Here is a 17,933-nt window from a genome sequence, read left to right on the forward strand (position 1 = left end):
AGTAGATCCTTCTAGACTATTGGCTATATGTGTGCAAAATTTCATCCAAATCGGTCCAGCCGTTCTTGCGTTATTGAGTCACAAAGACAAACGTCTGGACAAACATCCAAACATCCAAACATCCAAACATCTAAACATCCAAACATCCAAACATCTTAACATCCAAACTTTCCCATTTATAATATATATTAGATATTAGATATTAGATATATTAGATTAGATTAGATTAGATAACGGCAAAAATTGCATGCATTTCCCTACCGCCGAAAGCAAATTTGAATCATGTTTGAAAGCAGCTATGTGCTATAAAACGGCGCAAATATTTATCACGTCGTAATGGGTTAAAAATAATGATTTTTTCCTTCACACATCAATAACGTACTTTCCATAAAATATTTCAAAATACGACATTTGCAAAATTTTGCAAATGGACACCAGAAATAAGTTTTTTTGATCTCCTGAAAAGTTACTGAAAAACACATAACTGTTTTTGTGAGCGCAGCAACGTTATGCTTTAATTATTTACAGTTCGAAGGTATCTGGTATATGCAACGTGGAATGACCCTCGACGAATCTTGGGATTTCCGCTGCCGAAGAATGAATTTCACGTATTTATATACAAGGCCACATGAAACGGCGTATAGAGCAGAAGAATTCAAAATAAGTAATCTATGGTAAGTATTTTTAATTGCAGTCAAATCTTTTGGTTTTAGTTGAAAGTTATGTTGTCTTTTATGTTGTTGATTTTTCGATAGGGTGCAAAAGTGAAGACTTTTGTCAAAAGAAACTTTTCTCAAATACCAAGTGCATAGGTAAAATATTAGTTTCCCTTTTCGTTCTCAAAAAATAGCACTGAAGATGGCACAACACCGAACCCGGTTCGTTTTCAAATCAAATTTGACAAGGAATGATGGAAAATTGTTCCAATATACAGCAATTACTTGAATTGGAACGATTTCCCGCCATTCCTCGTCAAGTTTGGTCCGGAGACAAACCGGTTTCGGCGTTCGCCATCTTTAATGCAATTTATCGAGAACGAAACAAGAAAAACAATTTGACTATAAAATTTAATTTTGAAAAAAATTTTTTTCAACCCAAATGACTACACTTTTCTTTATATTGGAACGAATTTCGGGGAAATTCCGCTTATTTCAAACTTTCTGCTAACGTTCGAATCGCTAAACTGTAGAAAAATTCACTGCAATTTTCAGTATTTCAAAGTGGCCTTTCTTTAGATTACTTGGGGAATAGTACAATGATACTTCAATATCAAGTACTTAACAAAAGCGTGTTTAACTCAAACTGATTACTCGTTCGTCAGCTTGCGCTGCTTTTATTCTATCTATTGTCTCTTCCGCATATTTCTCCAAAGGTCTAGACGTTTCACCTTTGCAACTGTTGTATCTCCTGCTTGGTTACCAGCTATATATGCACATGTATATTTGTAGTTAATGCTTTTCTACTGGTCGTATGCGTGTGTATGTATGAGTAACTACTTCGGCGATGACTACATCTGTGTGTGTGGAATATCTCTTCGTCGCCTTTATGTACACGTGTAAATGGATTAAATTGATGTTTTCGTGTACACAAGAGTGGCAGCTTGCTTTATTGTTGTTGTGCCTTTATTTACTAACAGTCTAGTTATGCTAAAATTCGCCACACTGCCCTCCACCTAAGTCGGCTCGTCCCGATCTAAACACTGCCAGCCTCTCCAAATGAACCACTTTCATTTTCTTTCGTGGTTAGCCAATGGTTTGTATGATGCAAACTACATCGTTGATTCGTTTTACAACTTTGTATGGGCCTTCCCACTTACACTGTAATTTCGGAGACAAACCATTTTTTCGTTGTGGGTTGTATAACAGCACCAAATCTCCTTCCCGAAAGCCTTCTGAATTAATTGCTTTATCATGCTTTCATCTTGTCACTCATAATCTTGGTTCGTTGCCTTACAACATCGTGTATTTCCTTCATCTCTTCCTCCAAGACGCCAGTGGATTTCTTGGTATTTCTCTCCGAATCGGCATTTATCCCAAACATCAAATCAGCTGACAGTCGAAGGTCATTGCCAAAAATTGCGGCCCATTGTTTCATGCACTGCCGATAGGTAAGCGATCAAGAATAATGATATGTATGTATCCCACTCTTTATGGAACTTGTCCACTACTTTCCTCAAGCGCTCGTCCAAGGTTCTATTGTATCGTTCCACCATACCAACGGACTGAGGATGCAATACAACTGTATCCGTGTTTTTCGAATGCTCAATGTCTTATACCTTTCTTGGAACACAGCTGCTTCAAAATTCCTGCCTTGGTCACAATATAACTCCATTGGTACACCTCCATCCCAATTGTTTGCAAACACTTCTGATACTGTTTCAGCTTCTTGATTTGGGATTGGGTATACCTCTGGCCATTTGCTAAAGTAATCCATAACCACCAGTACATATTTGTTTCCGCGGTTGCTAGTAGGAAATGGAACTGCGATATCCATAGCGATCCTTTCAAATGGTGCACCTGAGTTATATTGCTTCATCTGGCCACGACTTGGGGATTCGGGCCCCTTCGCTCTGCTGCAAACCTCGCAGTTGGCAAACCACTCCATGACCGACTGACGGCAACAACCCAATAGAATATCTGCTTAATTTTCTCAAGCGTCTTCGTGATCCCCAGATGACCTCCACTTGGACCATTATGTAGCTCGTTGAGAACGTCAGGAATCCTTTTCCTGGGGACAACTACTAGTTTCCTCTTACGTTGACCATCCTTTATCCAAACTGTTCCAATATGACTTCGCAATAGGACTCTCTGCTGACATCTCTTTATTTGGTTTTCGTTTCTTTCAAGCCCTCGCATAACATGTGACCGATCTGTATCTTCTTGCTGACACTTCCTTAGTTGTTCCATGGCCCCTTCATCCGAACACATTATAGTCATAAGCCGGATATCTATGATGTTTTCCTTAGCCTCAGCTTTCGAACAGTGTTTGCATTCCAAATTACATGGTCTTCGTGACATTGCATCGGCATTCCCATGGGTACTACCTTTCCGATGCTCAATGTAAAAGTCATAGCTTTGTAGTCGCCCGATCCACCGTGCCAATTGACCTTCTGAATAACGGAACTGTAGGAGCCATTTCAACGCGATCTGTCCTGATGCGGAATCGCTGCCCGTAGAGGTACTTGTGAAAATGTTTAATGCACTCTACCAATGCCAGCAACTCTCTGCGTGTAACGCAATAGTTCTTCTCTGGTTTTCCAGTTCGTCGGCTGAAATCTCCTGTCCTGCTATAGCATATTCACTGGCATCTGTATCTAGAATAAATGTTGCTCCTGCAATCGGATATGCCAACATTGGGGCAGTGCACAAACGCTCTTTCAATGTTTGGAGGGCCACTTCTTGCTCCTTCTTCCATTCAGAAGCTTTATCTTTTCTTGTAAGCTCATGGAGGCTATGGGCTACGCTTGCAAATTTTGCTACAAATTGGCGGTAATATGTGCACAGCCAAAGGAAACTTCTCAATTCAAGCAGGTTATGTTGCCTTGGCCAATCCTTTACAGCCTCTATCTTTTCGTTCGCAGTGTAGATGCCCTCTGTCGTTACCTTGTGAACCAAATAACTTACTTCCTTTTTAAACAGCGAACACTTTTTGGCACTTAGTTTCAGACCAGCGCCAGGCATTGTCTGGAAAACTTCCTCTCAGTTCTTAAGATGTTCTTTAAAGTTCTTTCCCTATTCGATAGTGTCGTCTAAGTACACTAAGCATGTTTTCCAATGTAGTCCTTTCAGTACCTGTGTAAAATATATTAAATTATTTATTTGGGTGGAGGCACCATACCCCTAAATATTTAAACAAGATTATTTAAGGAGGTGGCGCCCTTGAGTGCCGAATACCGAATCTTCGTTATTAATAAAAACTTCATCGTATTTACACATAATTCTTATGCGCTACTTAGTTACTACATAAACATATACATATTTACTCTTAATTCTTACATTCTTACTAAGTCTAACAAAATAACAAAAGTCATGTAGCCAAGCGTATGCATACACATTCGTACACACATTCATAAGTTGCTTCAATGCACTTGCTGAAAGCGTGTGAAAATGTTGGAGTAGAGGAATACGCGGTGTCTGCAAATTCTTAGTTACAGACTAAACAACTTAGACACCGCGTATGTTATGTGTGTAGATATGTATGCAGTCACTTTGGATACATTACACCTGATCCATAAATCTTTAAAAAGTAGCTGGTGCATTACATAGTCCAAAGGACTGTAAATTTCCAAAGACTAGCACCGACACTGAAGGCTGTTTTCTCTTTGTCTTCCTCCTTCACTTCCACTTGCCAGTAGTCGCATTTCAAGTCCAGTGTGGAAAACCATTTCGTACCAGAGAGCGAGTCCAGAGTGTCGTCAATTCTTGACAATGGGTAGCTATCCTTTTTCGTAACGTCATTCAACTTCCGGTAGTCCACGCAAAACCTCATTTTTCCATCCTTCTTCTTCACAAGTACCACCGTTGGCTCAATGGACTAGCTGTCGCTTATTTCTTGTATGATTTGACTCACAACTTTCCCCTTCGCCAGTGAAAGACTACGAGGAGCTTGACGGCTCGGCCTCGCATCTCCAGTCCCAATTTGATGTTTCACAACATTGGTGCGGCCTGGATTGGAGCCATCTTGGTCAAATATATTTGCGTACTTTAGGAGCAGTTGATTTGCCTTATTCTGATAGTCTTCCTCTATACCCCCCGTCAATGCCGTGATGTCATTTGAAAGATCAATGTTGCTTGTTGAAACATTTTGCTGGATCTACTCACAGTTAATAATTACATCAGCCTCTTGGCATCTTCCCAATATAGTATCAGTTTGAATGGTGACTTGAACTCATTGAGTACTCGTACCGGAATTCGTCCATCTTGTTTAGTTGTACCCAGGGTTTTTCCTACAAGTATTTTCGTTGTTGATTTGTTTGCTGCCTCGACAGCCCACTATTTGTTTGTTCCACAATCTCCATCAATCTTTGCCCAGATGACCCCCTCCGTTTTTGGTGGTATTTACTGATTCTCCTCCACCAGCACTTGTTGACTGCTGTAGCCTTTTTCGTAGCCAAAATTAAGTGGCACATCCATGTTCTTATATCGCATCGTCTTGCTTTGCATGTCTATCTTGATGCCTTGGTCGATTAAGAAGTCCACTCCAATTATGATTGCATCAACAATCTCTGCCACTACAAAATTCTGTAGTACCGTGACGTTCCCAATTGCGACTTCACATGCTACTTCTCCTAGAACCTGGGTGTCTACTCCAGTGGCTGTAACCAATCTTGCTCCATGCAATGGTCTTATCTTCTCGTTGTCTAAATCCGATTGAAAGATGGAATGAGATGCACCCGTTTCTACAGTCAGTAAACGTTCCCTTCCAACCCCACGTCTCCCGTTGGTAAGATTGCTGGACCTTATTCCAATTTGCGAGATAGAGATTATGGGGCGTTCAATTGCGGGAGATAGCTGTCACTCCTTGCCGCTGACTCGCTTTAGTTTAACGATTGAGTAAACTTGGAGATTTGCTTATCTCCTTCAGTTCTGCGTTTGCGGCCACCCACATTGTTGGAACTATTAGGACCGGTGCTGCGATGACGTAGAATGTGAGCTGGGTTGCCGCACTTGAAACATTTCATAACTCCGGCATTTTTTTGTTGTCATCCCGTCAGTGCTTCCAAAATTATGTCTACCCAATCTGGCTTTTCTACTTCCACGCGATGAGCTTTGTATGCGGGCTTACTCAAAAGTGACGCTGTTTCCTGAGTCAGTGCATGGGATACAGTTTCAGAAAATGTTGGCTTTGGATTTGCGTATGTAGCTCGCTTCGTTTCCACGTCCCGTATGCCATTTATAAAGGTCTGGATTTTTACCCTCTCGATGTATTCCACGGTTGCGTCCACATTTGCTAAATGGGTCAGCCTTTCGACATCCGACGCAACTCCTGCAAAGTCTCATTCGCTTTTTGGTAGCAGTTTTGCAACTCAATTTGGTATATCTGTTTCCTATGCTCGCCTCCGTAACGTCTCTCAACAGCGGCCATTAATGCTTCATAACTGTTCCGTGCGTACTCTGGAATAGTCTGGTGTGAGATGTCAGCGTGCGACAACATCGCGAGCCTGCGATGGCTGGAAGAAGTGGTTCCAAACCTCCAAAGGTGAGGCACGAACGCGCGGTTTGAGGTGGTGGATAAAGCTCAAATTCCAACGGTACCAAAAGTTAAGGTGTGGGTATCCACGCATGGTAGCGTGATGTCGTCGGAGGATACACTTCGACTTCTGCAGAATCAGAATACGAACATACCGGCAAAGGATGGGGAGGTACTTACTGTATCTCGGCCTACGGGGGAAGATCAGTTCTACATCTTCCAAATAAACAAGCAGGCGGAGGACAATATACGCAGCTTGGCAAAATATTCTTTGGTATAGGCGAAATTTACATGCGACTCAAGAAAAGAAGTCCGAGGATACAAATCCTTACACGCTAGAATTGGACGAAGTCGAAAAGGACCTCAAAAGCCAAAGAGAAAAAGGACAAGTGGAGGTAGCCGACGGCACCACAAAGGTATTAGAAGAGGACCAGCAGCCAAATGGTGCTGCGAGTCGCACACCCTGCACAACAGTTACAAAAGGCTGAAGGGGGCTTCGAATACTCTAAACCAAAAGGGCATGGGGAGGACGACGACGTCACGACGAAGGTGCTGGAGGGGGACAAACAGCGCAATGGTGCTGCGAGTCCTACAGATAAACTTCCAACACAGTAAAGTGACATCGAGCGAACTGCTGCTAACCCTTGAGGAGCGCTTGGTTTGGCGCTGATCCGGCAGCCGTGGCTCTCATCGGGGGGAAAGGTTTCTGTAGTAATGGTAAGAAAACAGCTGCATTCATATATGATGCCTAATTACACTACTGAGGACCTCGTATCTTTTTGATATCAAAAAGATTCATAAATTTTGTTTTATTTATATAATAGCGGTATTTATGTATAAATTGCCATGCAATGTGAAAAGCAAAATTTTTGTTTTGATCTGCGTACAGCGCTTAATAATTCAAAAATGTCAGCCTTCGATTTCAAAGTATTTTCGAAAGTATGTATGTATTCCGTTTTTAAATACTTTTTTATTTTTTATTTGGTACTTTTATCATCACTGGGTGTGTACATTTCATGCTTATATAATTTTAATAAAACAATCAGGCCTGTTCTGAATTCCGATTCCGATCAATTTTTTCGGAATCGAAATGGATTGGTGTTCTCAATTTCGATTCCAACCAAAAATTATCGGTTTGAAAAGTATTGCCTCTGAGCAGTCGGAATGAAAATTAATTGACCGATTATACACAAATGTTGCGAGATTTGTCTTTCAAATCATTTTTTTTTAATTCTTCATTTTATTTGGAAGAGTTGTGTGTATTTTTTTGTTTAAATTTGAGTTAAATTGGCATAATAAATCTTTCTTTAAAAACTTCTATCAAGAAATCTATTAGGCAAACAAATCGATGCTGATCGAAATGAAGTCGACCTATTCTGAATTCCAACCCAGCGCATTTTTACGATTCGCACGCACAATAGCACATCTTCTTGCGTCTGCGCATCCAAAAACCATATCTGCAGGCATTTTTTAATTAAAATAAAATTTTATGATACTTAAACCAAAACACATACGCGAAATTGAGAAAACCAATCCATTTCGATTCCGAAAAAATTGATCGGAATCGAAATTTAGAACAGCCTGATAAACAAAAACAGCTGATTAAACTGATTACCGAATCGGAATGAAAACGATTCGAAATCGACTTCGAATCGATTTTTTACAATCAGAATTGAGAACACCAAATATAAACCGAGTCGAAATCAATGTCGTTTTACTTTTCATTCCGAGTCGGAATTCAGAACAGGCCTGAATGTAATAATAGCAATGTAAATAAATGTTATATTTAAAGACACTTTTTTCAAAAAATGCACATTCGTTTTGGCTTTGCAAAATTTGATATATATAATATTTCGTTTGAACAAAAATGGCACATTCGTGACTTTGGCATTGTAACGACGATATATGATGGCGCACTTATTTTTAGCGCTGCTTCGTGTTCGACTTCAATTTCAACTTCGTCTTCGAATTTGGCATCAACCAGAGAGGATAGATAGAATAAGTGGCGTCATTTCATACTTTTTGCGAAATTTATTTGTAATGTCCCATTTGAGGGGTAATTTCATGAGGTATTTTTGATTGTTTTAAAGAATTGTATTAATTAAGCAATTCATCCTCTTTCCAACAATCACAATATATATTAATATACACTTCTTAAAAATGTGTAGAAGCCAATTTTCTAATACCCGCCAATCAGGTACATCTACTATATATATGTCTGAATGTATGTCTGTATGTATGTTTGGACTTGCAGCCTAAACCGCAGAATGGAATCGAACGAAATTTTGCCATGACATACCCTGACTGCGTCAATCTATGGTAGGCTATATAAAAAAAGTTTTCGACAAGGGGGCGTGGCACCTCCCATACAACTGAAATTATTCGTAGTCAATATATCTGAAAGTATTAAGGCTAGACGACTGAAATTAGGTGAGTGGTTATATGAGACCAATCCCTACCCCTCCGGAAAAGCTGGGTATAACGAAAAATAAAAATGTGTAGAAGCCAATTTTCTAATACCCGCCAATCAGGTACATTACAAATAAAAATTGAAATGACGTCTCTTATTCTATCTATCCTCTCTGAGGATATCTTTGTCATTGTTGAAACTTGGCTGACTCCAGATTTTTTGATGGCTAATTCTTCGATCCCAATTTGTTAGTCGTTTTCCGTAAAGACAGGGATGCAGGAAAAACTGGGCGTTCGCGAGGTGGAGGTGTATTTATTGCAGTTCAACGCAAGTGTAATACTTCCCTAGTTCAGCTTAATAATAGTGATTCCCTACTTGACCAGCTCTGTGTTAATGTTAGTGGCTCTACGTACTCCGGCTCTCTATTCGTGATGGCATCTTATATTCCGCCGAATAATTCTGAAGATCTTTATAAAGCTCGTGCTGACAATATTTCGTCTGTAGTTCTTAATAAGCCTTTGAGACTTATTTTTTAGATAACATGCTAAGCTTAAATTTACTACAAATCAATAACTTCACTAAAATTGACAGAATATTAGATTTTATATTCCTCAGTGATAATATTAATTTTAACATATCCGAATGCCATGCACCATTTGCTCCGTCGGATATGCATCATACTACTATTGTTCTTAAACTTGAGTTTTATTAGTTTTGTGTACCCTCTATAAATGATGATATCGCTTTTAATTTTGCACGGTGCGATATGTCTATCCTTAACCATGTTTTCTCGGAAATTAACTGGGCTGATCTTTTTTCCTCCTCAGATGTTAGCGTTTCCTATGAAATATTTATATCAACGCTTTTTGACCTATGTTTAAGGCATGTTCCAGTCTTTAACAAAGCGTTTAAAAAAATTGAGGAATTTGCGAAACAAATACTACAAAAAGTTTAGTCAGACCAAGAGTCTGTCCTTTTACGAGAAGTATCAGCAGTATCTAAAGGAGTTTAACTGTCTGGATAAGTTTCTTTACACAAACTATATTCTTAGCTTTCAGATAAACATTAAGTCCCATCCTAAAACAATTTGGAATTTTATTAAATCTAAAACGACATGCTCCTCGGTTCCTGCTTTTGTCTTTTACCAAGATAATGTAGCTAAAAATCCTAGTGCGGTATTGAACCTGTTTGCGGACTCTTTTAGTGTTAATTTTGCATTCTATGATGATGCCCCTTCTTTCTGATTTAAATTCTTCTCTGGATTTCGGTTCAATGTCAATTTCATGTGACGATATCTCAAGTGTTATTACTAAATTAAAGCAATCGGTCAAGACAGATTCTGATGGTCTCTCAAGTGCCGTGATTAAAGGTTGTCCGGCCTTAGTTTTGCCTCTTGAGATCCTGTTGACATATTAACTTTAGTGCGGGGAGCTTATTGATGCTTGGAAACTTGCATCGAAAACTCCTATCTACCAATCTGAAAATAAGAGATATGTCTATAACTACAGACCTATATCAAAGCTCACTACTGTTTCGAAGTTATTTGAATGTGTTGTAAAAGACAAGTTATACTTTTCAGTGAAGAGCCTAATTTGTGCCAAGTAGCATGGTTTTGTTGCGGGACGTTCGACGGTCCCAATCTAGTGGAGTTTAGTGAGTATTGTATATCTGCTTTTGCATCTGGATACCAGGTAGATTGTGCTTATTCTGACTTCTCCAAAGCTTTAGATAAGGTATCACTTATTCATAAACTTTCCTGTCTTGGTTTTCGCTCAATTTTTCTGCAGTGGCTAAAATCATATTTAATTAAAAGATGGTGTATTGTCTGTACTGATGGTGTATCATCCGATCCTTACGTTGCGACTTCCGGCGTTCCGCAAGTCAGTATGCTTGGACCCTTGGTCTTTGTCCTGACGTATCTCAAAAAACATCCAGAAAATATCCAGCAAGGGTTCCTTAATTATCCCGACGTAGTCCAGAAACAGTTCCGAAATGGCCCCGAGGGGATCCACGACGGTTCGCGAAAACCATACAGAAATGATTCTGGAAGGGTCCCAAAAGTATCCCAAAATAGTGTGGAAATGACCCCGATGGGATCCCGCACGGATCCAGAAATGATCCCGGAATGGTCTCAAAACTATCCCGGAAAAGTAACAAAAAAATCTCGAAATGACTCCCATGGCATCACGGATGGATCCAGAAATGACCTCGGAAGGGTCCCCAAATGATCCCAAAATGGTCCCGAAATGACCCTGATGGATCCGGCAAACCATCAAAAAATGATGCCGGAAGGGTCCCCAAACGATATTCAATTCAATGCAATTTATTTAATTTGTACAAGTGAGACTATTGTCTCTTAAAGTACATCGATATTTGGATCTGTGTACAATATAATAATGTAAGTATAACAATATTTATATTAATACTAGCAGACCCGGCAGACGTTGTTCTGCTCTAAATTTGGCCTATCTACATACATTTTAATAAGCTTTTCCGTCTATCTTTGCCCTACACTCTTTCCTAATATTTTATTCCCTCCTCCCTCCGTCTTTTTCGCTTCATCTCCATCTTCGTTTCATTCTATCTCTTTCTCAGTCTCCTTCTCTCTTTTCTCTTCTCTCAAGTTTTTCTCCTTCTTCTTCATCTCTTATTGCCAGTCCCAGAGGGTGGTATGTAATTTGTTCCAGTCCCACTCCGAGTCTCAGTCCCAGTCCTAGTCCTAATCCCAGTCCCAGTCCGTTTCTGGTATACTTCCCGGAAAAAGCATCGTAAATACTAATATAGGCAAATTTATATACGAAATTTCTGTCAAATCGAATAGGCCGTATGTGAATAGGTATGTGGGTATTATTAATTCTTGTCTTTATTTCGGCTTCGCATGCATATTTATCAGTTTTGCCAGGTTGATGCGACCAAATCGACTATCGCAATGAATTTTAGAGCTCTCAGCAACAGCTTTCATTTGATATTCATAATACACACACATTCTAGGGGTATCCGAGTCCATGCTTTAGCCTATATCTCGAGACCCTAGTCACCCAGCGTTGTGAAACTTACTCTGTACTAAAGCACACATCAACAGTTTCAATTTTATACCCATAATATAAAAACACATTCAAGGTGTATTCGGGACCATGTTTTTGCCTATATCTCGAGACCGTAGTCACCCAGCGGTGTAAAACTTACTCTGTACTAAAGCATACATCAACAGCTTCAATTTGATACCCATAATGTAAAAACACATTCTAGGTGTATCCGGGTCCACGTTTTGGCCCACATCTCGAGACCGTAGTCACCCAGCGGCACAATATTTACTCTGTACTAAAGCACACATCAACAGCTTCAATTTGATACCCATAATATAAAAACACATCCTAGTGTTACCCTGATCCACGTTTTGGCCTATATCTCGAGACCCTAGTCACCAATATGAAAACTATCCTGTACTAAAGCACTCATCAACAGCCTCGATTTGATACCCACAATGTAAAAACATTGTCTAGGCGTTCACGGGCCCACGTTTGGCGAATATATCCAGACCTTAGTCACCAAGGGGTATGAAAATTATCCTCTACTAAATCACTCATCAACAGCTTTGTTATTTTTCTTATCCATATTGTATAAACACATTCTAGGGGTACCCGGGTCCACGTTTTGACTAATATCTCGAGACCCTAGTCACCCATGGTTATGAAAATTATCCTGAACTATAGCACTCATCAACAGCTTTCATTTGATATCCATATTGTATAAACACATTCTAGGGGTGCCCGGGTCCATGTTTTGGCCTATATCTCGAGACCCTAGCCTCCCAGTTGTATGAAAATTATCCTGTACTATAGCACTCATCAGCAGCTTTCATGTAATATCCATGTTGTATAAACACATTCTAGGGTTACCTGGGTCCACGTTTTGATCTCAAGACCCTACGCACGTAGCGAAAAAAAAGGTAGACGGTGGCCGATTCTCAGGCCTACCCAATATGCTCACAAAATTTCATGAGAATCAGTTCAGCCGTTTCGGAGGAGTTCAGCCTCTAAAACCGTGACAGAAGAATTTTATATATTAGATAAAAGAAATAACAGAATATAATAATATAATATAAAAGAAATAACAGAAATAGACAATGTAGATTCGAGAAAATAGCTAGAATAGTGTTTTTCGTATATCAAAAAATTCAGACAAAGCCAATTTAAAGCGCGATGCATTGGCTAATTTTTAATAAAATTAGGTAATGAGTTCCACACTTTGATAGTACTGACAAGGAACGTCCTTGATGATGAGAGATATTTATGGCGTGGAACGATGAGGTTACAGGTTCTGTCAGATCTAGCAAAACATAAATTTCGGAATAGGTATTCTGGTTGTTTTTTATAAAATAATTTATTCAGGAAAATTAGATTGCGATAGTTTAGGAAGGTAGTAAGACTGCAATCAAGTATTTTAAACGAAAACTCTGATATGTGGTCAAATTTACGCTTCAAGTAGATATATCCTGCACAATTGTTCAATGCAAGTTGTAGCTTATTTCTAGACCAAACTAATCCATCACCAAACACTAACCCTCCCAACAAAATGAAAGGAACTATTAGTGATCTGACTAACATTAATTTGACATTTGGAGGAATGAAAGCAGCTGTGTACCACAATTTCCTTAACACAAAATAAATTTTTGATAAAACGTAGTTAATATGATCAACACAGTTAAAATTGGAATTTAGTTTGAACCCCAAACTACTAACGACCGACCCATACTTAATGGTAATATCCTGTAGTATAACCGATGGCAAATTCTCTACTAGTTGCGGAGTGTGCGAAATGCAAATAGCTTTTGTTTTAGACGCATTTAGATTTAAATTATTATCACTCGACCAGAGAGAAGAGATGCTTCCGAGATCCTCGTTCATCGTACAAACCAAATCTTCAGATAAGCCAATAGGGCGAGATAAATATATTTATGTCAAAGGCTTTCGAAAAATCTAAAAGTGACATCACAGTCAAATCACCCCTATCGTAGGCAGGGCGGATGTCTTCAGTTACCTTGAGTAAAGCCGTCGCACAATTATGGCTTGCTCTATAACCAGACTGGCATTCTGAGAGAAGGTTGTTCTTATTGAGGTGTTCGGTGATTTGGGCCACCACTAACTTTTCCCAGATTTTAGAAAGAGAGGGTAATATGCTTATCGGCCGTAAATCCATTGGCAAAACAGCCGATGGCTTTTTAGCAATAGGAATAACTTTTACTATCTTCCAAGCATCGGGAAAAGTTGAAGTCGTTATCGAAAAGTTAATAATATGTGTTAACGTTGAAACAATGTTGATTACAATAAGTTTTACAACCTAAGGCTTATACCGTCGTCACCAACGGCATTGGACTTTATTGAGAATATACTTCTCATGACATCATCCTCTGTAACTCCGAAAAATTGAAATTTGTTATTATCTGGTGTGTACATCACATTTTCATTAAGTTTGAAATTTTGATTATTTATATACTACTCGACTGTAAAAAGTAGTCATTGATGGAGTCAGGGTCCAAATCGCTTTTCGAATCATTTTTACATGCAATCCCTATTGATTTGAGATTATTCCACAAGTTCTTGGTTGGTAAATTCGTGTCAAGCTTTGTTTGAAAAAAAAGTCTTTTAGAATTTCTTACTGTGAGTGTAGCATGATTTCTGGCCAGACGATAATATTGCCAGTTTTCATTTGTGGGATGTTGCTTCCAGCTTTGATAGCCAGCAGAACCTCTTTTGTGAACCACGGCTGTTTATTTGTTTGGGACTTTACCGCCTTTAGAGGTACATATTTAGTAAATAGGTAATTTAAAAGAAACATGAAATAACTGAGTTTTTAGTTAATATCTGAAAACATCCATACGCGGTTCCAATGTAAAGAATCAGCTTCGCACATTAGTTCAGAGAGATTAAGTGACTTAAAATCCCTATAATAAAATTGTGTTTCGGTATTGCAATTAAAATCTATATCATACGATATAAACAACATATCATGATCCGATATTCCCGCAACTGAGAACTGGTCAAAATAAAGTACACTGGAACGGTCCGAGGTACATATAATAAAAATAAATTTGCAATTTGGTGAAAATCTAGTAGGAGGTTTATTGACAACGTCTAAGCCAGCGGAATACAAATTATCCGTTAATGTCATTGACCTCAAGTCATTGTTTAATAGGTCTGTGTTAAAGTCACCACAGACCAAAATATGTTCATATTTGTATATAAATTCAGACAATTTTAGGAAAAAATTGTCTAGCTTATGGAATTTACTGGGGTTGTACACACACACAACTAAATACTTCTCTAGTGCATCACTAACTTCTAAAATCAAGTACTCAACAGGATCATTTTCGTTGGATTTGAAGATAACCTGATGTCTCAGCGATGTTTTACAATATATGGCAACACCTCCACCTCTTGCCCCAGTTTTCCTATCATTCCGTGCCAATGTGTAAGAGTGTAGTTTATAAAATTCATCCTCAATATCCTCTCAAAACCAAGTCTCAGTCACACAAAATATGTCAATTTTTGTATTTTGCAAAATTTGGTTCATGTAATGAAGTTTCAGTAAATTATGACTACGTGCATTTATGTGGCAAAGCTGCAAACCTGCATAACTGTTGCTTACAAGGGTTAAAATGGTCTTGAGACATTCGTTGTCAGTACTCAGATACTCATTTTCACTGATCATTAGGACTAATGCACTTAGCGCTGCGTAATGGGCTTTGGTTTGTAGAATTGAAATTAATAAAGAAAAGAGGAATTTGCAAATGATAAACATACATATTTGAAAAAGTAAGAGAGAAAGATAAAAAAGTAAATGTAGTAATAAACATAAATATTAATCCCATGCTTGCGTCGTTGTAGAAATTCGTCATCATTGTTTGCCTTCGCTGACAAGAGCATTTATATCTTCTCTGCTTTTCACCAGCTTCGCCTCCGTTTTTCTCTGCACTCTCACGTATACTCTGCCTCTAATGCTAAAAGCAGAAGATAATGAACCCTGACGCTTCAGCTGTGTTGCGTGTGCATTATCTCTCTGTTTCGCTTGGTTAAACATTCATGCACGAAAATTTTCCCATAGCTAATCTCATCAACATCAGAGAGAATTAAGGATCTTTTTTTGGTCTTCACAAAAGTAGATATAGCTTTAAGCAGTTGATTTCTATCGTACGCTGAGTTAAGTTTAATTATAACAAGCACATAATCATTATTTCAATTTTTGTGTTTGATTGAGCGCATATGGAAAGCTTGACGAATGGCTGGCGTCTCATAACTAATTGCTTCACACAGTTTGATGAAAATTTCTTTAACATTGTCATTATTTAAATAAGGTATACCATTTTTCCCCAAGATCCTCAATTTCCTCACGCAATGCATCAACCTTGGTTTTGAGAAATGCAAACTCAGTTTGTGGATTTTCGACACCCGCTACTCTTTGTTCACATCTTCCTATTCTATCTTTCGCATTCGCTAACTCACCCGTAAGCTCGCTCATTCTTTGCATAACTCTATTCTCCATTGATTGCATTGACTCATTAATATGTTTAATAATATTTTCTTCGTGCGTTTTGAGTTTTTGTTCCCACATTTCATTTATGTGTTCAATGATATTTTTTTCATGCTTTTCGAGTTTTTTCTCCCATATTTGCATAAGCTGTTCGGCTGATATACTCTTGCATTTTTCGATACCGAAATAATACAAAAAAATCTCGAAATGCCTCCTACGGCATCACGGATGCATCCAGAAATGGCCCCTAAAGGGTCCCCAAATGATCCCGAATTTACCCCGATGGCTTCCCGTACAGATCCCGAAAACTATCCAGAAATGATGCCGGAAAGGTCCTCAAATGATCCCCCTAATAGTCCCGAAATGGCCCTGATGGCATCCCAGACGGATCCCAAAAATCATCCAGAAATGATGCCGAAAGGGTCCCGAAATGATCCCTTATCAGTCGAGAAAAAGTCCCGAAAAGACCGCGACGGGATCCCGAACGGATCCCGAAAACCATCTAGAAATGATGCCGGAAGGTACCCCAAATGATCCCGAAATAGTCCCGAAATGACCTCGACGGGATCCCGAACGGATCCCGAAAATCATCCAGAAATGGTACCGAAAGGGTTCTCTAATGATACCGTATTAGTCTAGAAAAAGTGCCGAAATGACCCAGACAGAATTCCGAAAACCATTCAGAAATTATGCCGGAAGGGACCCCAAATGATCCCGAAAAGGTCCTGAAATGACCCCGACGTGATCCCGGACGGATCCCGAAAACCATCCAGAAATGAGGCCGGAAGGGACTCCAAATGCATGATAAGCTCTCTTTTAGAATATGATGTGTTGGTTCTAACTGAGACATGGCTCAATTCAAATTTTTTCGATGCTGAATTTTTTGACATACGCTGTTATGATGTTTTTCGTAAGGACAGAGATCCTATTAAAACTGGCTGCAAGAGAGGTGGAGGTGTGTTAATAGCAGCCCGGTGCAATTTGCATGCGTCATTTTGTGAATTGCGTGATAACGACTCCCTCCTCGATCAACTTTGTGTCCGTTTGTGTGGTTCCACTGGTTACCTCTATATTTGTGTTTCTTATATTCCGCCATTGAGTGATGAATGTGTCTACAAATCGCATATTGACAACATTCTCTCAATTCATCAAGACATTGGTAACAATCAATTATGCGTTCTTGGCGATTTCAATTTGAGCTCTGTTAACTGGAATTATCTTGATAACAATTCCTACTTAACTGCTGTAAATATTACAAGTGCTATTGAATCTTATGTCATAGATAACTTTTTAAGTATCGGCTTAACGCAAATTAATGATTTATGTAATAAGCTGCATCGCTTTCTGGATTTGATTTTCATAAGTAATGAATTGAATTTTGTGTTATCGCAGGCTGCAACTTGTATATCACCTGCTAATTTGCATCATATCCCGATCTTATTGGAAGTTGAATTTTTAGAATTTTTCAAATCGTCTACCTCTATGACCAAACCGTCATTTAATTTTGATCGTTGCAATTTTAATGCTTTTGATGCAGAGTTGAACAACATTGATTGGGACTCCGCGTTTAAAAATAAAGAAGTTGCAACCTGCTTCAGTATCCTTAAGAGCTCTCTGGCAGCTTTGTGTCATAAATATATCCGTGCTATTAAGAGTAAATTATATAAGTTTCCTTGGTACTCGGCAGAGCTTAAGCATCTGAAAAATTTGAGAAATAAGTTTTTCAAAAAGTACAAAGCCACAAAAAGAGCCAACTTTTTTGAGTTGCAATAAAAAATTTAATGATTTGAATAAACTTTTATAT

General features: G+C 38.8%; 1 protein-coding gene across 1 annotated transcript in view; it reads left to right on the forward strand.

Annotated features, from left to right (window-relative positions):
- The first annotated feature begins 502 nt into the window (after nucleotides 1–502).
- Nucleotides 503–17,933, forward strand: part of LOC137236056 (uncharacterized) — a 48,060-nt gene continuing 30,629 nt past the window's right edge. The window contains exon 1 of the mRNA XM_067758757.1: nucleotides 503–674. Coding sequence (XP_067614858.1) covers nucleotides 547–674 — 128 coding nt within the window. The 5' untranslated portion in view covers nucleotides 503–546. The remainder of the gene's footprint in view (nucleotides 675–17,933) is intronic.

This window comes from Eurosta solidaginis, unplaced genomic scaffold, assembly GCF_040869045.1.
Source record: "Eurosta solidaginis isolate ZX-2024a unplaced genomic scaffold, ASM4086904v1 ctg00001302.1, whole genome shotgun sequence".
NCBI lineage: Eukaryota > Metazoa > Arthropoda > Insecta > Diptera > Tephritidae > Eurosta > Eurosta solidaginis.